The sequence below is a fragment of the Stenella coeruleoalba genome (genome assembly GCF_951394435.1).
Source record: "Stenella coeruleoalba genome assembly, chromosome: 2".
In the NCBI taxonomy this organism is placed as follows: Eukaryota; Metazoa; Chordata; class Mammalia; order Artiodactyla; family Delphinidae; genus Stenella; species Stenella coeruleoalba.
The window spans coordinates 116,863,160-116,888,832 of record NC_137147.1 but is presented as its reverse complement, the minus strand read 5'-3'; the positions used below and the strand labels follow the sequence as shown (position 1 = coordinate 116,888,832).

General features: G+C 38.6%; 1 protein-coding gene and 1 pseudogene across 8 annotated transcripts in view; one reads left to right on the top strand and one right to left on the bottom strand.

Annotated features, from left to right (window-relative positions):
- Nucleotides 1-25,673, bottom strand: part of CHD2 (chromodomain helicase DNA binding protein 2) — a 124,466-nt gene that overhangs the window by 63,843 nt on the left and 34,950 nt on the right. For all 7 annotated transcript variants that reach the window (XM_079910696.1, XM_079910695.1, XM_079910697.1 and 4 more), the window contains 10 exons: nucleotides 24,789-24,922; nucleotides 23,340-23,565; nucleotides 21,907-22,007; nucleotides 20,721-20,765; nucleotides 20,369-20,547; nucleotides 18,602-18,726; nucleotides 15,478-15,694; nucleotides 13,497-13,586; nucleotides 12,438-12,628; nucleotides 3,599-3,787 (listed from right to left, as the gene is read on the bottom strand). In XM_079910696.1, the coding sequence (XP_079766822.1) occupies nucleotides 3,599-3,787; nucleotides 12,438-12,628; nucleotides 13,497-13,586; nucleotides 15,478-15,694; nucleotides 18,602-18,726; nucleotides 20,369-20,547; nucleotides 20,721-20,765; nucleotides 21,907-22,007; nucleotides 23,340-23,565; nucleotides 24,789-24,922 (1,497 nt within the window). The remainder of the gene's footprint in view (nucleotides 1-3,598; nucleotides 3,788-12,437; nucleotides 12,629-13,496; nucleotides 13,587-15,477; nucleotides 15,695-18,601; nucleotides 18,727-20,368; nucleotides 20,548-20,720; nucleotides 20,766-21,906; nucleotides 22,008-23,339; nucleotides 23,566-24,788; nucleotides 24,923-25,673) is intronic.
- On the top strand, nucleotides 24,133-24,778 carry LOC307180464 (translation machinery-associated protein 7-like; annotated as a pseudogene). The gene has a single exon. The product of its transcript is annotated as a translation machinery-associated protein 7-like (transcript).

The window sequence follows — 25,673 nt, the reverse complement described above, 5'->3', positions numbered from 1 at the left end:
GGATTAAAGACCTAAATGTAAGGCCAGAAACTATCAATCTCTTAGAGGAAAACATAGGCAGAACACTCTATGACATAAATCACAGCAAGATCCTTTTTGACCCACCTCCTAGAGAAATGGAAATAAAAACAGAAATAAACAAATGGGACCTAATGAAACTTAAAAGCTTTTGCACAGCAAAGGAAACCATAAACAAGACCAAAAGACAACCCTCAGAATGGGAGCAAATACTTGCAAATGAAGCAACTGACAAAGGATTAATCTCCAAAGTTTACAAGCAGCTCATGCAGCTCAATAACAAAAAAACAAAAAACCCAATCCAAAAATGGGCAGAAGACCTAAACAGACATTTCTCCAAAGAACATATACAGACTGCCAACAAACACATGAAAGAATGCTCAACATCATTAATCATTAGAGAAATGCAAATCAAAACTACAATGAGATATCATCTCACACCAGTCAGAATGGCCATCATCAAAAAATCTAGAAACAATAAATGCTGGACAGGGTGTGGAGAAAAGGGAACACTCTTGCACTGCTGGTGGGAATGTGAATTGGTACAGCCACTATGGAGAACAGTATGGAGGTTCCTTAAAAAACTACTAATAGAACTACCATATGACCCAGCAATCCCACTACTGGGCATATACCCTGAGAAAACCAAAATTCAAAAAGAGTCATGTACCAAAAAGTTCATTGCAGCTCTATTTACAATAGCCCGGAGATGGAAACAACCTAAGTGTCCATTATCGGATGAATGGATAAAGAAGATGTGGCACATATATACAATGGAATATTACTCAGCCATAAAAAGAAATGAAATTGAGCTATTTGTAATGAGGTGGACAGACCTAGAGTCTGTCATACAGAGTGAAGTCAGAAAGAGAAAGACAAATACCGTATGCTAACACATATATATGGAATTTAAGAAAAAAAAATGTCATGAAGAACCTAGGGGTAAGACAGGAATAAAGACACAGACCTACTAGAGAACGGACTTGAGGATATGGGGAGAGGGAAGGGTGAGCTGTGACAAAGAGACAGAGAGGCATGGACATATATACACTACCAAACGTAAGGTAGGTAGCTAGTGGGAAGCAGCCGCATAGCACCAGCTCGGTGCTTTGTGACTGCGTGGAGGGGTGAGATAGGGAGGGTGGGAGGGAGGGAGACGCAAGGAGGAAGAGATATGGGATCATATGTGTATGTATAACTGATTCAGTTTGTTATAATGCAAAAACTAACACAGCATTGTAAAGCAATTATACTCCAATAAAGATGTAAAAAAATTTTAAAAAATTTAAAAAAATCAAGGCAGTGTTAAGCAAAAAAGTTGGATAGTAATTTTTGAAAATTAAATTCTTGTTTTTATTCAGTTGTATTAATTAAGAACAAGCAGGGAGTAAATTGGTACAGCCACTATGGAGAACAGTATGGAGCTTCCTTAAAAAACTAAAAATAGAACTACCATACGACCCAGCAATCCCACTACTGGGCATGTACCCTGAGAAAACCATAATTCAAAAAGAGTCATGTACCACAACATTCATTGCAGCACTATTTATAGTAGCCAGGACATGGAAGCAACCTAAGTGTCCATCGACAGAGGAATAGAAGATGTGGCACATATATACAATCGAATATTACTCGGCCATAAAAAGAAATGAAATTGAGTTATTTGTAGTGAGATGGATGGACCTAGAGACTGTCATACAGAGTGAAGTAGTCAGAAAGAGAAAAACAAATACCGTATGCTAACACATATATATGGAATCTAAAAAGAAAGGGTTGGGGGGGTTCTGAAGAACCTAGGGGCAGGACAGGACTAAAGACGCAGACATAGAGAATGGACTTGAGGACACGGGAAGGGGGAAGGGTAAGCTGGGACGAAGTGAGAGTGGCATGGACATATATACACTACCAAAGGTAAAACAGATAGCTAGGGGGAAGCAGCCGCATAGCACAGGGAGATCAGCTCAGTGCTTTGTGACCACCTAGAGGGGTGGGATAGGGAGGGTGGGAGGGAGACGCAAGAGGGAGGCGATACGGGGATGTATGTATACATACAGCTGATTCACTTTGTTATACAGCAGCAACTAACACAACATTATAAAGCAATTATACTCCAGTAACAATGTTAAAAAAAAAAAAAAGCAAGGAGTATCATTAGAAAGATTACCAGACCTCTAACTTTAAAAGACTGTAATTTTCATGACAATACAATTATTTCCAATCATTCCAGATCCAACTTTAAATCATCAAAACTGAAAGCCCATGACAAGTACCTTATATACCACCCTCTGTCTCAAACCCACCATTTTACCTTTAACATATTATAACCTAAACCAAGTCCATAACCTGCCCATGCCACTTGGAGTGCTAGAAGAAGAGTCTTCACCCTTCGGTACAGAGGTGAGTGCTTTTCCTTCTGAACTTCCACACTCCCCTGCATATGCCTCAGTTATAAACAACACTTTGTATTATTTGTCTCTAGTCTGTCTTCTCTACTAAACAACAGGCTTCTGACAGGAACACATTCCATTCACGTTCATATTTCCAGTATCTAGCAAAATGCCTCGCGTGTTGCAGAACTTGAAGCAAATGACTGAATGAATGGCAGAGAAGAGAATGAGTAAAGCATGCCTGTTTATTAGCAGGGGGATAAGCCTAAGAACATATATTTCAGACCACTAAGATAATGAAAAGTACTGTGCAAATTCTCACCTAAAAAAGAAAGAACAGTAAATCTTCCTCTTTCTGACCATAAATAAATTGCTACTTAAATCTGTCTTGAGGCTTCACTGGAAAAGGCAGTTTATTTGTCGGTTATATATCTCATGGCTTCCTGGTACTGATCTTTTTTTTTAAAATTTATTTATTTATTTCTTATTATTTATTTTTGGCTGTGTTGGGTCTTTGTTGCTGCGTGCAGGCTTTCTCTAGTTGCGGCGAGCGAGCGGGGGATACTCGTTGCAGTAAACGGGCTTCTCATTGCAGTGGCTTCTCTTGCTGCAGAGCACAGGCTCTAGGCATGCAGGCTTCAGTAGTTGTGGCACGTGGGCTGAGTAGTTGTGCCTTGCAGGCTCTAGAGCACAGGCTTAGTAGTTGTGGCACACGGGCTTAGTTGTTCCGTGGCCTGTGGGATCTTCCCAGACCAAGGCTTGAACCCATGTTCCCTGCATTGGCAGGCAGATTTTTAACCACTGCACCACCAGGGGAGCCCCCTGGTACTGATCTTTTTTTAAAACAAAAAATTTATTTATTTTATTTATTTATTTTTGGCTGCGCTGGGTCTTCACTGCTGCATTTGGTCTTTCTCTAGTTGTGGCGAGCGGGGGCTACTCCTCACTGTGGTGCATGGGTTTCTCATTGCGGTGGCTTCTCTTGTTGTGGAGCACGGGCTCTAGGGTGCACAGGCTTCAGTAGTTGTGGCTCGCAGGGTTAATTGCTTCACAGCATGTGGGATCTTCCCGGACCAGGGATCGAACCCGTGTCCTCTGCATTGGCAGGCGGATTCTTAACCATTGCACCACAAGGGAAGTACCCCTGGTACTGATCCTAATCCCACTCAGGCTTAACCCAGCCAATAACTTACTTGTAATACTGTTTCTGAAGGGCTGACATCTCCACCCTGAGAATCTGTTCCACTTTGGCAGGAAGGGATTTCTCCACATCTTTTTTCACTCTCCGGAGAAGGAAAGGCTCTAGCACCTTATGAAGACTCTGATAGCCATTCTCTCTCCCTTTCCCATGGTCTTCCTCAAAATCTTCCCAGAACTCAAACCTAGAGATGACATAGTATAGTGTTACTTAATTACAAAGAAGAAAAAAAACATTTTTCCAACTAAAATTTCTTTTTTAAGGAACCAAATAGGAAAAAAAATCTGTTAAAAAAAAAAGAGTCTTCCCTATAAGGAAAAATAAATTTTATCAGTCACTAGCTCTTGAATACAAGAGAGGGGAAAACAAAAAGGCAAGGGAAAACCAACTCAATCAATTCCATCAGTCTACACTAGATAACAGCAGGTTTCCAATTCTGAGACTGGATCTAGAGTTCACAAAATATTTCAGTATATCATGCAAGTAGTATGTAAGTAACATAATAAGTTACTGTGATAAAATGTTAGGCAGAAAAATTAATCATAAGGTATCTTTTAATAAGCTGCAATTTACTGGGAAAACAAAATTCAGAGGTCAAAGAATAATTAGTGGTGATATTACAGCTATCACTGGTCAGAGGTACAAGTTATACAGCTTCCATCAGTAATCCTCACTGCTCATAGATTAAAAAGTTAATGGATTATAATGACAGTAAACAAGTGACAGCCCCCAGACAAGAAGAGCAATATAAGTGATACAACTTAATACTAATAGAACTTGGAGACACAAAATTTATTAATGAATTTTAAAATGTTATCACCCGTAATAATTTTGCCTGAACTCTACAGATAAAAGTTTCTCCTGTTTAAATCTTAATTTAACCATCTTTGGGTCACTAAAGGATTTGTGGCAGAAATCCAGTACGGGACATTATGATCAAATTTCTTTCAAAAATAAAAATTGAAAGAAATTTATTTCATGAGGCTTAGGAAAATATGCTCTGACTTGCTACTAGAAAGCCAGCAAAGCACTTGGAAGAAGTTGTTTAGTTTTGTGTGCAGACTGGAGCCCAGTGCGTGAGGTGCTGCCCCATGGTCTGCTTTCTGACACCAGGAGGCCCAGCTCTGCTGAGGCCAGTGAAGTCCCAGAATGATAAACTCAGTGACTCGACATTACCAAGAGCTATGTAATACGCTCTCTGATAAGACAGAAAGTCAAAGACAGCAAATGCCAACACTGTCACCGGGCTAAAGGATGTCAAGAGAGTCTGCTGCCATTGTCATTTCTGAACTCATGAATGGCCAAGCATTTCATCAGGCACTAGGGGCATCAGTATCAGCCCTAGTGACAGCTGGTAATGCCTGAAACAACCGTGTTCGGAGAAGCAGACAAAATGATCTTTTGGGGTAGAGATCTATAAACATAATTAATGCTTCTAGCTCAACAAAACTAAAGTAAACTGTATTTTGTCACACTGCTATGAAGATACTCTAGGAACATAAAATAAAATGAAGAGTTAAAACTGATAAGAGGATTAAAAGGAACAATGTAAACTAAGCTATGTTAATACCATCTCACACACAAAATGCATGAGGCAACTGGAAATGAGGGACCATCACTATATATCAGGCCATTTTCTGAAGAACTGGGAGATAATTTCAAGAGAATGTTTTAATTTATGTAACACATATTATAATTAATTAAAACTTTACTAGTCTAAAAACTTAAATAATGAACTTTTTTTTTTTTTACAAGACTTACTTCCCCTACTGTTTTAGGGAACAAATATTTTCACCCACCTAGTGTACTCTTACTACATTAAAGGAGTTAATATGAGATACTATTTCTTCATATACACATTGAATTATTTATGAACTACCTGTGGCTGCTTTCTGTCTATACAGCAGATGAGTAGCTGTGACAGAGACCATAATGCCTACAAGCTGAAAATGTTTACTACCAGGTTCTTTAAGAAAAAGTTTGCTGTTCCCTGCAATAGACAACCGTCAATTTATAACACCACATATATAAAAGGTATATGGTCATCGTGGTGAACTTATAATGATACCACACCACAGCCTAGAGAGTCATTATTTTAGTTATTTCCCTGTTAATCAACTTCTGTATTTAACATGTCTCTCACCAAAGTAGAAACAATTTTGATCATTTAAATTTTCCAGACCTTGGGATTTTAGAAAAATAGAAGCTCACTCTACTGAGGAATAGCAAAGAAAAAAATTAAATCAAAGCAGTGAGAATGTTATACTAGAAGTCATGAGATAAATATGTGAAAGGAAAAGTGCAAAAAAATTCACAGACTGGCCTAGACAGCAGAAGCAGAAGTAAAAAAAGATTTCAACACTAAGAGGTAAGATCTCTGAAAATTATCAAACTGAGTTATTTTGTAGGGTGGGCATGAAGTACATATGTGCACATGATTATCTTTATAAGCTGAACTCTTTGATGTAGTCATAGCTCTATCTTTAATACCAAGCTCCATGCTTTGCAAAATACTACATACAAAACAAAGTGGCTCACTGATATATACCTATAATAAGGGTACTAACAACATACAGTAAGGGTAGGCTCCTGGCCAGAGCCGCCATGCAGGAAAGGTGCTCAGACTGACTCTGCACAAAGGAAACAGCATTTTAGTTGGTTAAAAAGACGACTAACTTTTGGATGTTGAGAACAACGGCCTATCACAGTTGAGGAGGGGAGAGTCCAGAAGTTACCTGAGCAAACCTAATTCTCTTCTGTACAATAACAATTCTTCAGTGGATCATTTCCTTAAAAAGAACAAATGGTTGTATAGAGCCATAATGAACCTCAGAAACTACCACTAAGGGTGGGGAAAATACTTCACAGGATTTGTCATCCACACAGTAAGCTCAGGCAGAAATAAAGGAAAATCTCCACTCCTTAACTAATGGGTTTCCTTCTTATACACGCATCTTTGTGAAAAATAATGGTTTTTTAAAAATGTTTGAAAATAATAATGTTTTAAAAACAAAGTTTGCAAAGAGAAAAGCCTCTCTTACACACACACACAGTGCATCTCTAACCCCAATCCATCCTTCAATAAGTAATCCAACTGGCCATATGGAAAACTTTGGCAGACACTATCTGAAGGATCATCTCTAATGGAAAAAGTAATTCAAAGTTCCTCTCTTTCCAAAACGTAGCCCATGCTGGGTGGAATGCCACAGGTGCTTAACAGCAACAAAAAATGAATTATGGCCATTTAGGAGCCAAAATCCCTACCATCCACTTCAGTAGCCAAGTACAGAAGGGCAAATCTTAGCTAATCATTCATTGGAGGAAACTAGGCATCACATTTCTTTTTCTAAATATCAAGCACATATGTTCCCACAGTGCCTCAAGATCCCTACTATGTAGAATGCTTTTAGTTCATCTCAGTGGTGCTATGAAGGATGCACTATTTCTCTTAGAATTTGAAGTTTAAAGGACATTGGCCTCGGTCACAGAAGACCAGAAACTGAACTCAGTCCACCCACTTATTAACCGTGTGATATGAGACACATTTTCATCATCTCTCTACGATAGCATATTCTTATTACAATCTGAGGCTAAACGTATAGAGTGTATCAAAAATTAGATATGAGAAAACAATATAAAAACTATAAAGTAATATACATGAAAATTCTTATCCATTTCAGAAAACAAAGATTAATAACTAATAATTGATACCCCCACTGTCTCTAAACTTTTATACATTATCTATTTGTTTTACAGCACATATAACCTTTGAAAAGCACACTTTATAAAAACATGGGCTTCTGCTAATACATGATGGACAGGGTATTCATTACAGAATGGATACAATGTTCAAAAAGAGAAGGGGGCAACTGCCTCCCTCCTCAGAAAGGTGACTACTGTTGACTTAACAGAGCTCTATGGAAGGAACAGAGGATCCAGGTGAGCAGGAAACAGGACAGGCAAAAGATTAGCAGTGAGACGAGGTGGGGAGGGTGGAGGAGGACAGAATGAGCAATGTGGGAAGAACTGAGGAACCCGCTCACGTAGTGCTTCTCAACTGGTGGTAATTTTGCCCCTCTGGGGTACACTTGGCAATGCTGCAAGACATTTTTGGTTGTCCCAACTGAGTCATTTCTGGCATGTAGTGGGTAGTGGACAAGGATGCTGTCAAACATCATATAATGCAAAGGAGAGCCCCCACTGTAAAAAAGAATTATCCAGCCCAAAATGTCAATAGTGCTAAGGTTGAGAAACCCTGTTCTAACAGAAGGCATAGGGAGCAGGGGTGCAGAGGGGCCTCCTCTCTCAGAAGCATACTATAGTGAGGATACCTGCAAAAAAGGAAACAGTCTAGGCCTGTTCTACTAACAGCTATAGTGAGCGCATGCATAATCAGAGTAGTCAAGTTTCTCTACCCATCTCCTGAAGAGTCTTAAACTACTCTTCAAAAATAAAGGTGAAGGGGGCTTCCCTGGTGGCGCAGTGGTTGAGAGTCTGCCTGCCGATGCAGGGGATGCGGGTTCGTGCCCCGGTCCGGGAAGATCCCACGTGCCGCGGAGCGGCTGGGCCCGTGAGCCATGGCCGCTGAGCCTGCGCGTCCGGTGCCTGTGCTCCGCAACGGGAGAGGCCACAACAGTGAGAGGCCCGCGTACCGCAAAAAAAAAAAAGGGGGAAGGGACTTCCCTGGTGGTACAGTGGTTAAGAATCCGGCTTCCAAGGCAGGGGACATGGGTTCGATCCCTGGTCCAGGAAGATCCCGCATGCCTCAGAGCAACTAAGCCCATGTGCAACTACTGAGCCTGCGCTCTAGAGCCTGCAAGCCACAACTACTGAAGCTCGGATGCCCTAGGTTTACAACACAAGGAAGGAGGTGAAAATGGAACTATGATGCAGAAAAGTTCCTATATTTTACCAAAATTAAATCAGTATTAATTTTAAGAAAATTGTGATAAGATGTATACACTAAAAACCTTAGAGCAACCACTACAAAATAAAACTTAAAAAAATCAATTAACAGAAGAATCTAAATGGAAAACTAAAAACTACTTGTTGAAACAAAAGAAGGCGGTAAGAAAGAAACAAAAAAGAAATATGACATACAGAGGGAAAAAGCAAAATAGCAGACATAAATCCAACCATATCAATAATTACATTAAATGTGAATGAACTAAATACTCCAACCAAAAGGCAGAGATTGTCTAACTAGAGAAAAAAGGAAGATCCAACTGTTAGCTGTCTATAAGAGACACATTTTAGACCCAAATAAACAGGTTCAAAGTAAAACAATGGAAAATAGTATTCCATGCAAACAGATACCAGAAGAGAGCTGAGGAGCTATAAGAAAATCAAAATAGACCTAAGGAACAGGAAATATTACTAAAGATAAAGAGGGACATTTTATAATGATAAAAAGGTCAATAAATCAGGAATATGTAACAAATACAAATGTGCACATACCTAACAACAGAACCCCCAAACTGACAGAACTGAAAGAAGTAGGTCATTCAACAACTGTAGTTCAATATTAAAATACTTCATTCTCAATTACTGATAGAACAACTAGACATGAAGTCAGCAAAGATACAGAAGGAAGACTATTAACCAAGTTGACTTAATGGACACTTATAGAATTCTACCCAACAAAAGCAGAATAAACATTATTCTTTTCAAGTACACATGGAATATATTCTCCAAGACAGAAAACATACTAGAGCATATAACAAGTAACAATTCATTTAAAGCATGTTCTCTAAGATAAAAGTAAACTACAGATCATTTGGGAAATAATTAAATATTTGGAAATTAAATAACATACTTCTCAAAAAAAAAAAACCGCCATGCATGAAAGAAAAAGTCAAAAGAGATATTCAAAAATAGGTGAAACTGAATGAAAACAAAAACACAAGATATCAACATTTATGGGATGCAGCTAAAGTAGGACATGGGGGGAACCTATACTTTTAAGTACCTATATTGAGAAAAGGAAGAAAGAGACTTAAATCAATAATCTAAGCTTTCATCTTAAGAAAACAGAAAACAAGAAAATTAAATGAAAAACAAAGGAAGGCAATAATAAAAATGAGAGTAGAAATAAATGAAATTCTAAAATAGAGAAAAAAACAAAATAACGTCCAAAGCCAGTTTCTTTGAAAACATCCCCAAAATTGTTAAAAGCTTTACCTAAAAAGACCAAGAGATGAGACACAAAATTGCCATAATCAAAAAATTATTTAGATCAGTACTGATCCTTCAAAAATTAAAAGGATTATGAGGAAATACTACAGCTTTATGCCAACAAATTAGACAACTTAGATGAAATAAACAAATTGTCAGAAAGACACAAATTAACAAAACTAAGTCAAGATGCAATAGAAAACCTGAATAGACCTATAACTAGAAACAGAAATAGTCATTAAAAATTTTCCCACAAACAGAAGCTAAAGCTCACAAGGCAACACTGAGAATCCTAATCAAATATTTTAAAAACAAGTAACATAAATCTTAAACATTCTGACCAACTCGGATTTATCCCAGGAATAAAAGGTTGGCTTAATCTAAAAAGGAACTAATGTTACGTACCATACTGGTAGAATAAACAGCAAAAACCACATGGTCACCTCAACAGGTAAAGAACAGCACATGACAAAATCCAACACTCAATTCATCACTCACTAGGAATTACAAGAAAACTTCCTCAACCTTATAAAGGGTGCCTAACAAAAATTCTGTAACATCCTACTCCCACCAATTCTACTCAACATGGAGGTTCTAGCCAGTACAATAAGGCAAAAGATAAAAGGCATCCACCTGCATTGGAGAAATGAAGTATTACAGCCTTTACTTAGAGAAGATCTGAGTCTAATATAAAGCACTTCAATATAGACTACTTAAAAAATAAAAATAAAAACCTCTTCAACTCAGAAGGCAAAAAATCCAATTGAAAAATGGGTAAAAGATTTGAACAGATATTTCACCAAAGATATACAAATGGCTAATGAACACAGGAAAAGATGTGCAATATTATTAGTCATTATACAAATGCAAGTCAGAACACAATGAGATACCACTACACATCCACCAGAAGAGCTAGAATCCAAAAGACTGACAATACACCAAGTATTGGTGATGATACAGACAAACTAGAAAAGTCAAACATTTCTGCTGAGGATATAAAATGGTACAGTCTCTTTGGAAAACAGCCGGTAGTTTCTTAAGTTAAATGTACACTTTCTGAACAACCTGGCAATTTCACTCCTATAGATCTAGTCATACGTCCACACAAAGACAAAATAATCCAAAACTGAAGCAATCCAAACATCCATCAACTGGTGACTGGATGTGCATACAATGGAATATCACTCCATAGTAAGAAAATAACTCCTAATAAACTCTGTAACATGGGAGAATCTCAAAATTATTATGCTAAATAAAAGCAGCCAAAATCAAAACACTACTTATTAGGATTCAATTTAGATGAAATTTCTAGAAAAGGTAAATTCTCTAGAGATTAAAGCTGATTCGTGATTGCCTACGGCTAGAAGTTGAGGCAGAGATTAACTACAAACAGACAAGAGGGAACTTTTTTCAGTGAGGAAAATATTCTAAAAGTAGATAATGGTGATGGTTGCACAATTCTATAAATTTACTAAAAAAATATTAATTTGTATATTTACAATGGTACATTTTATGGTATGTAAATTATATCCCAATAGGCTATTTAAAAAAAAAGGTAACACATGGGGAAAGGGACCATTTCTCTATTTGTTCAGTTTATGGCATACAGTAGGCACTCAAGTCTTTTCTAAATTAAAAAAAAAAACAAAACTGTGGAGCATTTACCTGTCAATTTGACAACTCTCAATTTAACTGTTTACTGCATGCCAGGTACCATTCTAGGCAATGTGGACCACGGATGAATAAAGTAAATAAGATCTCTGCTACTTCTGAATGCATAATTTAATTAATGACATGGTATGAATGAGGAAATAAATGAAAAAGAGAAAGGTGCCATATAGAAAATAAAACGGGGTATGGATGATAAGCATGTCTGATAAGGAACTTGAGGTTCAGTGGTCTGAGGAGACCTCTAAAAGGAGGTGGTCATATAAGCTGAGGCAAAGATGTTAATAAGTGACTGGCCATATGAAGATAAGGAGGAGAAAAAACATTCCAGACAAAAAGAATAGCAATGCTTGGCATGTTAAAGGAACAGAAATATGGCCAGAATGGCTGGAGCACAATTAGTAATGGAGAAAGTGGTATGAGATGGGTCAGACTAAGTATGGTATTCCAAATCAGGGTAAAGAATTTAGATTTCATTTTAAGTATCATTGAACACCAATGGATAATTTTAAGTTTTATGAAACGTGCATACCATCTTCCCCACAAAAATCTTTTCAGTAAAGACATTCCACAATTCTTTACTAAGTTAGATTTTAATGAGACCTAAACCCAGTGCTATTGTTATCAAAAGGTTAGATTTAAGATATTTTTTAATACTTGTCAGATTGTGTACCTCGTATACTTTTTTCAATTATATTGATCACCTTATAACAACAGGGAGAAGGTGTGATGTTTCCTATTTATCAATTATTTCCCCCAAAGCATTAAATGATTCAAATGTTTGGTAGACAGTATGCTTTCTTTCTTAACAGACTGATTTCTGAGCTTTCTATCATTTGTTATGAAACATTTTACTACTTTTGTTGCTGCTTCAATGCTTTGCTTTCCCCAAACCATGCCATCTGTTTTCCCTAAGGTTTACTAAAAAAGTTAAAGAGCATTGGCATTTCAGACATTCTAGCATCTTTTGAAACACATAGGAAGGAGCTTACTTCTCCGGCATAATAAAGTGCAGCAAGGACCAGAGCTCTTTGAGGGAATTCTGAAGAGGGGTCCCCGTAATCAGGAGCCTATGGTTGGACTTGAAATCAATCAGAGTTTTATACAATAAAGAGTCATCATTCTTCAACCGATGGGCTTCGTCCACTCCCAGAAAGGCCCAGTTAATACTGCCCAGCACAGTCTAAAGTAAAAACAAAACAGAACGAGCCACCAGGTCAGAAGGGAACCCAAAAGTACTTTCAAGTGTTAATTATCTCTGTACAAATACCATCACGAAGGTATACATAGAAACATTTATTCTTCACTGACTTAAAGTATATCAGGACTCTTCTGTTTATTCCGTTAGTTAACAGACTGGTGTCTACTCAAAAGAGCAGATCATCCTCTAAAAGCTATAGGGGGGGTCTTTTAGGCCAGGTTTTGCTGCATGCCTCAAAGTGAAAACACAAAAACTGGTATGCTGGGCAAGAACAACACAAAAACAAAAAATACATGATTTTGCAGTCTCTCCTTAATCAAGATTCTTCTCTGCCTATTCTCCACCCCAACCTTGAAGCACAGAAACACCAAGAGCCACCAAATTGCACTTGTTTATGCTTATTATCACCACTGGGATCACCTGGCACATACATTTCTTAGTAACTGTGGGAAGGAGATAATTTTAAGAGATTCATTTTTCTGTCCTCCTCCTCAGAGACCCTTACACAACATCTGTTCTGGAGAAATGCTTAATAATAAGATGGGAAGTACCTGAGAGGGCACTCAAGACCAGCTTCCAATGACTCACTAGAATCTCCAGTAAGTTACTGGCCTCAATCCCTTTCACCTATTTAATTCAATTGGCTTAGGTGACCCAAGGTCCCCTTCAACTGTAAGGTTCTGTTTATTTTCTAATAACCTTAATATTCTTCATGGATTTTTTTGTTTGTTCATTTGTTTGCTTTTTTTAAATACGAAAAGAAAAGTAACATGGCAAGGGGGAGGCAAAGACCCCATCATTTGGACAAGTCACACTCGAAAATTTAGCCTTTTGGTTACCAATTACACACCTTATCTTTTAAGAGGATCTCATATGTTGTTATAAGTGCATTGAACTTCAGCCTTTTGGTCTGACAGTGAATCCATTCATATTCTCGTATCTATAAGAGAAAACAATCATTAAGATATAATTTCTACCTTTACCTTTCTATATCACCAGCAAGTCTTATGACAGATGCAATAAATATACCAAATAAAAATTAAATCTGATTAGAATTTAATGAATACCTTATACATTCTAAACTGACCTAAGCAACCAAAGTATAGAGCAATATGAGTTAGAATTAAAAGATCTATCGTGGAGCAGCAAAAACTTTATTGCCAGAATTCAAATAAATTGTCACCTCCCTCTGCCCCCCTCCACCCCCGATATATTTGACCACAAAAATGCATTTCATCAGCAATTAAAACCCTGGTAACTTGAACTTATCTAGGGAATCTCCCAGAATAAGAACTTTCTTAAGGAAATACAATTTGATCATTCTTTGGGTAGGGCATATTTTTATTAGTAAATAAAACAAATTCCAACCTCTGGCTTGGTCAGAAATTTCATTAATCATACAGCAGAACGATGTGGCCCCCAAGAAAAAGGAAAGGGAGGCTTACAGGATGAAAATACAATTTAATATGAATGAAAATCACGTCAACGCAAAGGAACACAAAAACTAACATTCGTACTGAAGTATAATATAATGTATTTAACTGGACACCCAGCAAGCACAATGGCCCATGACAGAGCTCCTACAGCTTGGTTGTCAAGTTAAGAACTGGAGGACAAGTCAAGGAGAGCTGCAGGGACTCACCACAAAGTGGGAAGAAGAACAAAGAAAAGGAGTACTGGAAAGAAAAGAAAATGTCCCTGATTTCACAGTTTTTTAGAGTTCACTTTCTTTGTCTTCACCTTTCAATGCAGTAGTGCTTGAAGCAATTCTGCACAATCTAGAACTTTGTTAATGGTTAACGAATGGATTAACAAACTTAAGAACTACTATAGACTTAGAAACTCAAAATTAGAGCAATGAAGTCTGCCAGAGTTTAGGTTAGAAAATTTTAATGAAAATATTTAATAAAAATGAATTTGCATTAGCATGGTAATATATGGTTGTAACATCTCTCTCAAACGTTGAGGACTCCTGATGGCTTGCTCTTATTATAAGCAATCCCCTAGAAACAGTTTATTCCAACATACACACAGTGGTAAAAAAGCACAGGTCTGGGACCAGACGTGTCTTTGTCCCAATCCCAGCTCTGCCACATTCCAGCTGGCCTGGGGACAAGTGTTAAACTCTCTGAGTCAATTTCTTTAACAGGAGATTGGAAACAATATCATCTACTTTGAAGATTATCATAAGGATTATAGGTAATATACATAAAGCACCCAGCACAGGGCCTGGCACATAGTAAGTACCTTAAAAAAAGTTGTTATCAAGAAAAAGATTTGCCAGACAAAGACAAACTTAAGCCCATGTGTTCTAAGTTCCTGATGCTCAAGTTAACTTTGGTATCAGACAGATAATTGTCTTTTCTGCAGCTCTGAAATGGCTCACTGTCCTTTTATTTCTTTCTTGTAAGTTATGCCACCTCACTATTTTAAAAGGTTAGGAAACAAACTCTAAGAACTCAATTATTTTCAGTAATATCTCTCTGCTCAAATAGCAAAAATAATATTAACATTCCACAAGGCATTAACTCTATCTTATAATCCTTTATAAATAAAGTGGTCTTGAAAGTACAGGGGAAAGAAAAACTTAATACTGCAATCCAACTAAAAGAGATTCCCATTCATGTACTGCTGTTGCTGTTCTTTACAAAGTAAGCATATGTTTTTAAGACTAACTGAATTGTATTTTTGGGATACATCAATCTCCCAATATCAGGGGCATAGCACCGTGTCAGAATCACAATTTTACTGAAGGCTATAATGGCTTTAGGTCAATTTCCAAAAATACATTTATAACACAGATTCTATCCCAATTCTTTTTGTTTACACACCGTATTTCTGCTCATCAGGTCACCTATGTAAACCACTACGTTAATCTCTGGTGCCCAGATTTCAAACTCCCTCTGCCATGAGGTGAGGGTGGATAAAGGGACGACTATAAGAAAGGGGCCATACAGCTGGTGTTGGTGGAACAGGTAGGAGAGGAATGATATGGTCTGGATGGTCTTTCCTAGGCCCATTTCATCAGCAAGGATTACACTGTTACTTCTGCAGAAAGAAAAAAACAAAAAGATCATTAGTTCACAAAAAAACAGTACGTGCACAAACAGCAAAGGCATCAATGCCTCACAATGTCACCAAGCAAGACATGGGTTGTGAGCCTCTAATGTCTTTCCTCTCCTCTGCAATTAACTCTCCTACATATGACAGTCGAGTAACAAGTAATCTAAGTATTATCAAGGTTTGGATTACTACAAGAGCCTATTCAGACTGTATGTTCTTTATCTTGCATTTTGGTCTTTTACATCTATCCCCTGTAACAGAGAAGGCAGGTTTTGTTATATCGGTGTATGCAAGCACATGACCTTGGGTTCCATCAGTACAGAAAGCAAGGGCAGATGGGCTATCCCCACTGCTGATGAACCCTACAGGCTGACAGTCATGTGCCTTTGTTCAAAGTGCCCACCCATTCCACTGCAGGCCACTGGGTTGTTTAATGCTACATACACTGCTCCCTAGACCTAAATGCTGCAGGTACACAGAGCTTGTTTTAAATACACTACTCTACAGCAGGGGTAGGCTGCAGATCAGATCTCTGAATCCCACCCCAGACCTACTGAATCAGAGTATCTGGGGAAGGGCTCAAGAATCTGTATTGTTTAACAAGTACTTCTGGATATTGTGCTATGGGTATATGGCTTGGACCACACTTTGAGAAACAAGGCTCTAGGAGACAGGCAGGAGGCAGGATTTCAACAGGATCCTAATAGAAAAGTATTGTAAAGATATTAAGAAAAAACCTTTAAGTAAATTAAGTTAATTTAAACTGAAAGAAATAGAGTTAGGAAAGTATGTTCCAGAAATAGAAAAGAGCCCATTTGACAGGAAACCAGGACTGCATGTATGCCATAAGTCTGAAAATATTACAAGGTTCTTGAAAATCAGGCCATGGGAGGTTTACACATATATAATACATGCCTAATCAGTGGACCGGAGAGAACTAAAACCAATATTCAAGTCAAAGACAACTTAATCGATTAGAAAAACAAGACATTTAATTCACCAAGAAGAGATTCCTTTGAGTAATTTTCCTCATATTTCTCTCACCTTTTCACACCACTGGGGAGGAAACAGGGTTAATTTTCTCCAACATTTCCTCTCCCTAGCAAACTGCCACTGTCCATTTATACACATGAAAGAAAGTTTGGATTGATTTGCCTGCTTTTCTGGAACTAGACCAAAACAGCATGTTACTTAACTCAGGGTTCCCATGACCAGGGCCTAGTAGCTGCCTGGGCCCTTTTCAGCTGATTCTGAATTAGTTTAAAGTAGAAAATGCTGGCTCAGGACTCTACATGGTGTGACTTTGGACAAGGGCTCCTAAGAGCCCTCAACTACAGAACAAGAGGGTTAGTTACACAACTCCTTAAGGCTCCACCTAGCTTATAACCGTCCTTTAGGAAGATCAGGTCTCACTATTCTCTGAAACAAAAATAACTTTCAAGGAATTTAGAACATCAGACCTCCACTCCATTCTCAGTCACAGAAACTGAATCTCCTCAAGATCTCTGATTCTCATATTGAACGTTAAATATTACATAAATTTTTACAAGACAAAGAGTAATACATGGTTCAATTGGGAAAGTCATTGTAAATGCACCTCTGTAACTTAAAAACCATCTTTTCGGCATTGAGAAAAGAAGCTGGCATGTTTTTGTCTTCAGGCTGTAGTCTAATTCTGAAATAAGAATTCTTGCTTTGCCATAAAACACTAAGAAATTAAGAGTTTACATGTGGGGGAAGGAATCTGGAGACATACATTAAAGGTACTTCTCACACCGTATGTCCCATGAAGACAGGGGAATCCTGTCTTGTCTTGGTTCACTATTAAATTCTCAAGGCCTGGGACTTCCCTGGTGGTCCAGTGGTAAAGAATCTGCCTTACAATGCAGGGGACGTGGGTTCCATCCCTGGTCAGGGAACTAAGATCCCACATGCCTCGGGGCAACCCGCGCACCACAACTACTGAGCTCACGCACCTCAACTAGAGCCCACGTGCTGCAAACTATAGAGCCCGCGTGGTCTGGAACCCGTGCACCACAACCACAGAGCCCACATGCCACAACTAGAGAAGGGAAAACCCGCATGCCACAACTAGAGAGAAGCCCGCGCACCACAACGAAGAGCCCGCACGCCGCAACGAAAGATCCCACATGCCTCAACAGAGATCCCACGTGCTGCAGCTAAGCCCCAACACAGCCAAAAATAAATAAATAATAAATAAAATCTTAAAAAAAAATTCTCCAGGCCTACCTAGGTCCCTAATACATAGTAATTAGGAACTACTTGAATTTGCGATTGAATTTGGTGAATAAAATTTATGAGTACAGCCTCAAAGTACCTTTAAACCTCGTTGTCTCATCTCTCTTTTTCTTTTTTCCAAGACTATGGTGATCTTGTTACAAAAAAGTAAAGGATATAATTTCACAAGTCCAACTGTCAGAGAACTTCCTCTACAAGGGATGGCCTGTACAGCAATAGGGGGGGTGGGGGTCACATCACTCTTCAGCACCACTATGTAAAATTAAAGGTTTCCCTGGCTCAGAAAGACAACTGAATGGAAAAAAGACATTTTCTTCTTTCTTCTGAGAATAACTCCTTCCCCACTAAAGATATGGGCAAATTACCTTGCTATTTATACTCATAAATAACATAGTAAGACATAGGTCTCTGGCTATGAGAAATTAACCCCCAAATAACTAAATAACAAAGTACTTTTTACTTCAGACTAAACTGGTAATTATATATACATAAAAACTCCCAGAAGTGGCCCTTTTCAATCACATAATTTTTTTATTTCTATAATGTACAAGAAAAGGAAGTAATTCTTTATACCTAACAGTTTTAAAAAGCCAGAAACAGTAGAGAAAACATCAAACATATTTTTCTACCTACTTGCACCAAGAATGAGCAAGCCAGTTGAGACCTTCTAGCTGATAATCTCGGAGCTCCAGATTCTCTCCTCCTAAATATGCCGGCTGTTTCTTTAAAGCCACAAATCGTGGTCTCTGCTTCAGGGCCTGAAATGCAAAATTTAACAAAGCCCAGGTTTGAAGAAAACGTTCCTCCTGTTCCTATGTTAAAATGCTAGCCATGATTTCTGTGCTCTACACCAAAGCATAAGAATTTAAATTTCACATCTGAATCACCAACCACACCCAACCCACCACGAGCTCTTGCATTGTGGTCTGCATTCCCAAAGCCAGACTGCATCCCGAAATAATGTTTAGTCATTGCTCCTTTCCTGAAGTAAGTTTGCGAACATCATTAAATAGCATTGGGAAACAATGGATTAAAAACTTATATAAATTTCACGGCTCATGACTTTTCAACATTCTTGTGTATGCTGTGAACTTACAGGAGAAACTCATTCAGGAATATTTCCCAAAGTTATTTGGCCACAATAGTGTTTTTCTCAGGGAACATTTCTCTGAAGATTAGCACTCTCTGGAATAGTGCCCCATTATGAGAAGTGTCGTCCTAATAACGTATTTGATAAGGTAATTATTGTTAGTTGCAGCTCTCCTTTGTGAGCAGCTGGCAGTAAATGGAATCAGATGCCTCTGGCTGTCCACTTCTGCCACATCTGCCCCACAGTGCTTCTCCCATCCGACCCCCCAGCTGCTGCCACTTCCCCCATCCTCACACTAATTCTCCCTCCGTGGGCTTCTACGACACCTTCCTGGTGGGACCTTCTGGCTTTAACAACTGCTTACTCTGGTCTCCAACACATGGCCGTTAGATGAAACTTTCTAAAGGAAATACTGTTTCCTGCCTGCTGCTCTGCTCAGGAGGGTAGGCTTATGAAGACCCACAGAATAAAATCCAAATACTCTCCAAGGTATTCAAGACATACACACTTTGACTCGCCAATATCACCTCCCTCTCTTCCTACCCTGAGGTCCGGTGGTCCTCCTACTGACTATAAGAACATCTTTCTCTTAATATCTTTCACGGGAGGCCAATAACCTGGGCCCCCTTCTGTCTGTCTAACCAGCTCCAATCAAGTCTTCAAGGACAGGGCACTTCAAGCACCACAATTTCCTCATTTTAAAACCGCTTCAATGATCCCTGTGGCTCAGTGACTCCTACTTCTGGAATAGTCTTTATCACACTCATTGACCTTCAGTTACACACTGCTTTTCACAGATAGAGGTTTGGTGCCATGAATTTGAATGTCAACCTCTTGGAGAGAGAGGCCATGTCTTACATAAACATTTACTACTGAGGACCCAAGCATACCAATTTACACAGGGAATGAATTCCAAAGAAAGAAAAGGAACTGTACAACCAATCTAGCAAATAAAAGAGCCTATATATTTAGTTTATAACCTAGAATTCAGACACTCCTCTTTCCCGTCACTTCTCTTTAAAGTGCTTTAATTCTTTCCAGTATTCTCTACAATATCTCCATATTAGATATATCTAATTGTGTAAATAAGAAGATTAAAGAAGTCAGCAAAGCCATTATACAACTCATCCTCTCCTTTTGTTTTAATTATTTTCCTTTGATGTCAAGGTTAAGTCATTTTCTTTCTCTTCAAAATAGGAATTATCACTTACTTTTGTGGTATTCTCTCTTCCCAACATCTATCTATGTGGTCAACCCTTTGTAGCAATACACCTTTCCCCTGAAAATTCAAAAGCCAGCAGTCACCACACCTTGCATTCTCTTGTTGGGATGGTTTTTGAGTTGTTCCGACTATGGAAGCTGTCGATGCAGCTCTGGAATTTCTTTCCAATCAAGGCTTCATCTTCCCAGCTGCACTCTGAATAGGGCAGTCCCATCCATTTGCATAGATATTCAGGTTCGTTGGAAGGTGCCGGCTTCCGACTGTGAGCTATTTCACATATAAAAATTTACAGATCAGCAACTGTCAATTAAAGGAGAGGAGTGACATTCTGTTTTATGTATAACCAAGGAAACACCATGTGGCAAAGCTGTAAATATTCTGCAAAACATGACCTGCTCTTAAATGCTAAACAGTATTTATAAACAAGTTGTCTTGCTTACCTGGAAAATCTGTTTGACCCAGTGTAGATTTGCTCGTCTTCACAGCTAAATAAATGGAAAGCTGGGTAAGTTATCACCATAACCAAGAAAACGGTGACATTTTAGGTCCTATGAATAAGAGTACAAATATACTCTACTATCTCACATCTTAAAAAAAGAAAAGAAAAAGCAGCCTATCCAGCACTTACCCCATCTCTCTGTTCCCCCTTTACAACAAGGCTCCCCAGGGGAGCTTTCTTCATACTGTCCCCTCACTCTCCCCTGAAGCCACCCCATCAGGCCTGTAGCCCCACCACTTCATGGGTCCATCTCCCCAGGGCCAGGCCTGCTGCCAAGCTGAAGGATCAAGTCCCAGTCCTCTTTGACTGGCAGCGCCTCCTCCTGCCCGAGCCGCGTGAATCACCTGGCTCCCAGCACACCTCCCTCTCCTGGCTCTCCCCCTGTCTCACTGGCTGTCCTTTCTCACTCTCCTCTGCTGGTTTCTCTTCCTGACTTCCGAAAGCTAGAACGCCCTCTGACTTCTACTCGCACCACGTACACATTCTTGATTATCTCATTAAACCTTAGGCTTTAAATACCATCTACATACGGATTATATCCTCAAATTTAAATCTCCAGCCCGGACTGAGTTCTAAACTCCAGACTCATATATGCTACAGCCTTCACAATACTATCCACTTAGATGACTGAGAAGTATATCAAACTGACAAATATCAAAATAAGTTCTTGATTTCCATTCTTTCTATTTCAGTAAATGGTACCTCTAGTCTCCTATTTGCTCAGGTCAAGAATCTTGGCACCATCCTTGCCACCTCTTTCTTTCCCCGCATCTCCAAATCTACTGGTAAAGCCTGTTAGCTTTTCCTTCAAAATAAATCTAGGCATCTGTCTATTCTCCAAAAGTATACCTACAAAAATGCATTTTTAAAAAATATTTATTTATTTATTTGGTTGCACTGGATCTTAGTTGCGGCAGGCAGGCTCCTTAGTTGTGGCATACATGTGGGATCTAGTTCCCTGATCAGGGATCGAACCTGGGCCCCCTGCACTGGGAGCGCAGAGTCTTAACCACTGTGCCACCAGCGAAGTCCCACATTTTTTCAATATATATACATTACTCCCAAAAGAAAAAGTTCTATTATTCCTGGAGCTCAAACACTGCTTAGATGAGTTTCCATGTACTTACCTATTACTCTTTCTACTATCTGATACTGTTTGTTCAGCTCTGAGGCCAGCTCTTGTTGGCAGTTGAAATATTCCACATCTTCAGGAGAAACTTTCCCTAACCTGGACAGAAGACAGACAGAAAAAATAAATACTTATTAGATTTGGGGGATCCATATACATCTGTCAATGCAAAGTCAAGGTAGGAAAGGAAACTTAGTCTTTACTTTCATATGTCCCTTAATAATCTTTTACTAATAATTAGGCCAGAGATTTTAAGAAAAACACGTAAGACTTAGAGAAAACACTAAAAACCTTAGACTTATAGGACACACCAGTTGTTCTCTCTGATGTGGCCCATTAATAAAGAAACCTAACAATAACTATTTTGGGTGATGAATTCATGTGATAAATTCATATATCTTAATAGATAAGGACAATAAAACTCTTCCAGATTTACAAGAAAACCTGCTTTTTTTCAAATATGTATGGGCTTTAGGCGTGATTAAATGTGGCTTTTTTTAGAAAACCAGTTATTCATACTTATAAAACGACAACACCAGCAACCTGAAATTGAATACTGCTATAGCTTTCAAGCATTTTTAAAATTCTAATCGCTTTACAAACTACCCATATCTTAGGGATACATATTTTTGTTTTCAACTCAAAGAAAAAAATTTCTGATTTACTGAAGCAGCAGATTTTGCATAGTAATAAAACAGGAATTGGAACCCATTTGTCCCTATTCCTAACACAAAATAACCTCATCACATGACACTGACACATATGTCTTCGGGGGGAACTTATGCTTCTTTTTGTCAGTTTAGTTGTGTGTATGCTGTGACCCCACGTATGTCTCAGATGCAACCTAACATGCTCAAAGCTGTAAGTAAACTACAAACCACAGGCTATCACAGTTTCAGAACATCTCTGTCACATCCTTTCTGTAAACTGTGTAAAACCAAGATTAGTTTTAAGTATATCATAACCCAGAGAGTTCTAGATTATTAACTCCTGACATCCAAGCTACCCCAGGACAACCACAGAAAGTAACAAGGTGCTTAAGTACATTAGCCTTGGACTCAGGCTACCAGAATTCCAATCCTGGGCCCTCTCACAGAGTTGCTCTGTACCTCACTCTTCCCACAAAAAAACATTTTGTTCAACAGTACAAATCTCATAGGATTACTGTGAGGATTAATGAGATCATGTCTGAAAAATGCTCCATAAGCTAGTTATTATTAAACTCTACAGACTTGGTGGCTACACACAAAAATATATACTATCTTCAGCTCACAGTTTTATAAAACGTAATCGTGGATGCCTCCACGTTCATTCAGATGCTAAAGGCAAAATTTGATATTCTAGATAGCTGTGTTCTCCATGGACTAGTTAAAAACCTTCCCTTCCTCCAGGCTGCAAATGTATTTCTTTTATCCAGGATGGATAATGTACCATTGCTTGATTTCATCCTCTTTCTTCTTGAAGTTCTCTAGTTTTTTTAGGCCCTTCACTTTCTGCTGCTGTAAGGACTCTTCACTCTCCCACGTGCTATGGATATACGACCAGCCCTTCCACTTGATGAGGTACTGGACTTCGCCTTCATCCTTTTCAGGGTCAAAGTCGCCACTAGGGTCTCCGTTAGCTTCAACTGCATATACAGTAGTAGAAGCTCCAGTGGCTGAAAAAGGATTCAGTTAAATTTTAAAAAGCATATTAAACCAGACATTGAAAAGCTTCCCAAATACACAGATGTCTAAAAAGTCTCTTTATGGATGAAGCACCAAAATCCTTTGACTCGAAATAAGCAGAAATTCACAAACAATACAGAATGAACATGTTCAACAATTTCAAATATTTTCATGATGCAAACCCAATTTTCACTACTTAAAACATTACAAAATTTGCTGGTGAAATCAAAGAAATCTCTGTATCCAAACATAATAAAAATGGAACAGCAATATCCTTTTGTTTTGGTCCCTACTAACTCAGAAAACAAATCTGTCTCTCTCTCCAGGAATATTAAGAACAAGGTAAGAGAATTTAAAATCTCCCCAATTACTCAACCACCCAAAACTCCCTGTTGACTCTCTTAACCTCAAGTAAGCCTGGATAAAAAAAAAGACAAAGAAAAATGAATTATGTATTATTTTGATATTTCCTGTATGGAAAGGTTACTTTAAAAAACTGAGTTGTGAGATATCTCAATTTGGATATAAAAAATTCTTCACTACTGTCCAAATATGTATTTAACGCGTTTGACACTTATCACAAGGAGATTCAAAAACAAGTAACTAAAGGTAGATTTACTTAATGTTAATAATCAAGAATCTCTGCTGCATCACTGGTTTTTAAGATATTAAAACATCTTTAACCAGCTCAATTTTAAAATCTCAAAGACATATGGGACACAGCCCTATAGTCTCAGGTCAGTTTTTCTGTGGGTCAGAAAAACTTCCACATTTCACAACAAATAAGGGCATGGACTGAAATTCATCACTTCAGAGCTCAATACATAAAATTTGGGCCTTACTGAGCAGATATAAAAAGTAATTTGTTAGCTTCCAATGGCAGGGAAGGGGCAGCAGGTGTCATGTCTGGCCGCAAAGGTGTCAAGAAGCCCCTGAAGCAACCCAAGGATCAGGCTAAGCAGATGGACGAGGAAGGTGAAGCATGCAAGCAGAAACAGAAAGAGCAGAAGAAGTAACTCAAGGAGCTAAAAGCAAAGGCCAAGGGGAAGGGTCCCTGGCCACAGGTGGCATTAAGAAATCTGGCAAAAAGTAAGCTGTTCCTTGTGCCTGAGGCAATGATGATCCTTAACTCTATTCCTGTTTAAACATCTGGACTCCCTGCCATAACATCTGTTGCCACCTATGGCAAAAATGAAGTGTTGTCTTCACATACCTCCTTTCTTTCCCAGCCTTGAATCTAAGACCTTTTCAATAGTTTCACTATTATCCTGCTGTTCATCAGCTCCTTCTCCAGTCATTTCAATGAGGTCATCTGAGTCAGTCTCAAAGTCATCGTCTTCTTTATAACTGCATGAGGAATAATGCCGAATAAATGAGAAACTACCTTTTCAGATTCAAACACCACCATACATAGTATCATTAGGACGAGGAACCATACCCTTTTGGCTGCAACATGCTGTTGTGCAGATCAGCCACGATAAAGTGGGCTTGAAGTTCATTTTTTTTCCTGCTTAAAGTATTAATGCATGTTCACAGATAGCTGCAGGAAGGCTAACATATTTCAAAATAGAAACTGACTACAGTGATTTCTGTAAGCAAGACATAGAAAACTACTACAAAGACACTCCTATGTTTTCTTATGTTTTCTTTTTTTTTTTTTTTTTTTTTTTTTTGCTGTACGTGGGCCTCTCACTGTTATGGCCTCTCCCGTTGCGGAGCACAGGCTCCGGATGCGCAGGCTCAGCGGCCATGGCTCACGAGCCCAGCCGCTCCGCGGCATGTGGGATCTTCCCGGACCGGGGCACGAACCCGTGTCCCCTGCATCGGCAGGTGGACTCTCAACCACTGCGCCACCAGGGAAGCCCTGTTTTCATTTTTTAATGAGGTCATTACTATGTATAAACAAGGAAACAACTACAAAGAAAGAAAATGCACGATAAATGACAAAAATTACTAGTATTCCATTACACAAAAGCGGAGCAATACATCTAAGATTGAATGTACCGACCCTGCATTTTGTCTCCCAATAACAAGAATATGAAATTTAAGTATTCTCAAGTTACTGAGCATACTTCCTGGTAATAAAATATTAAAATGT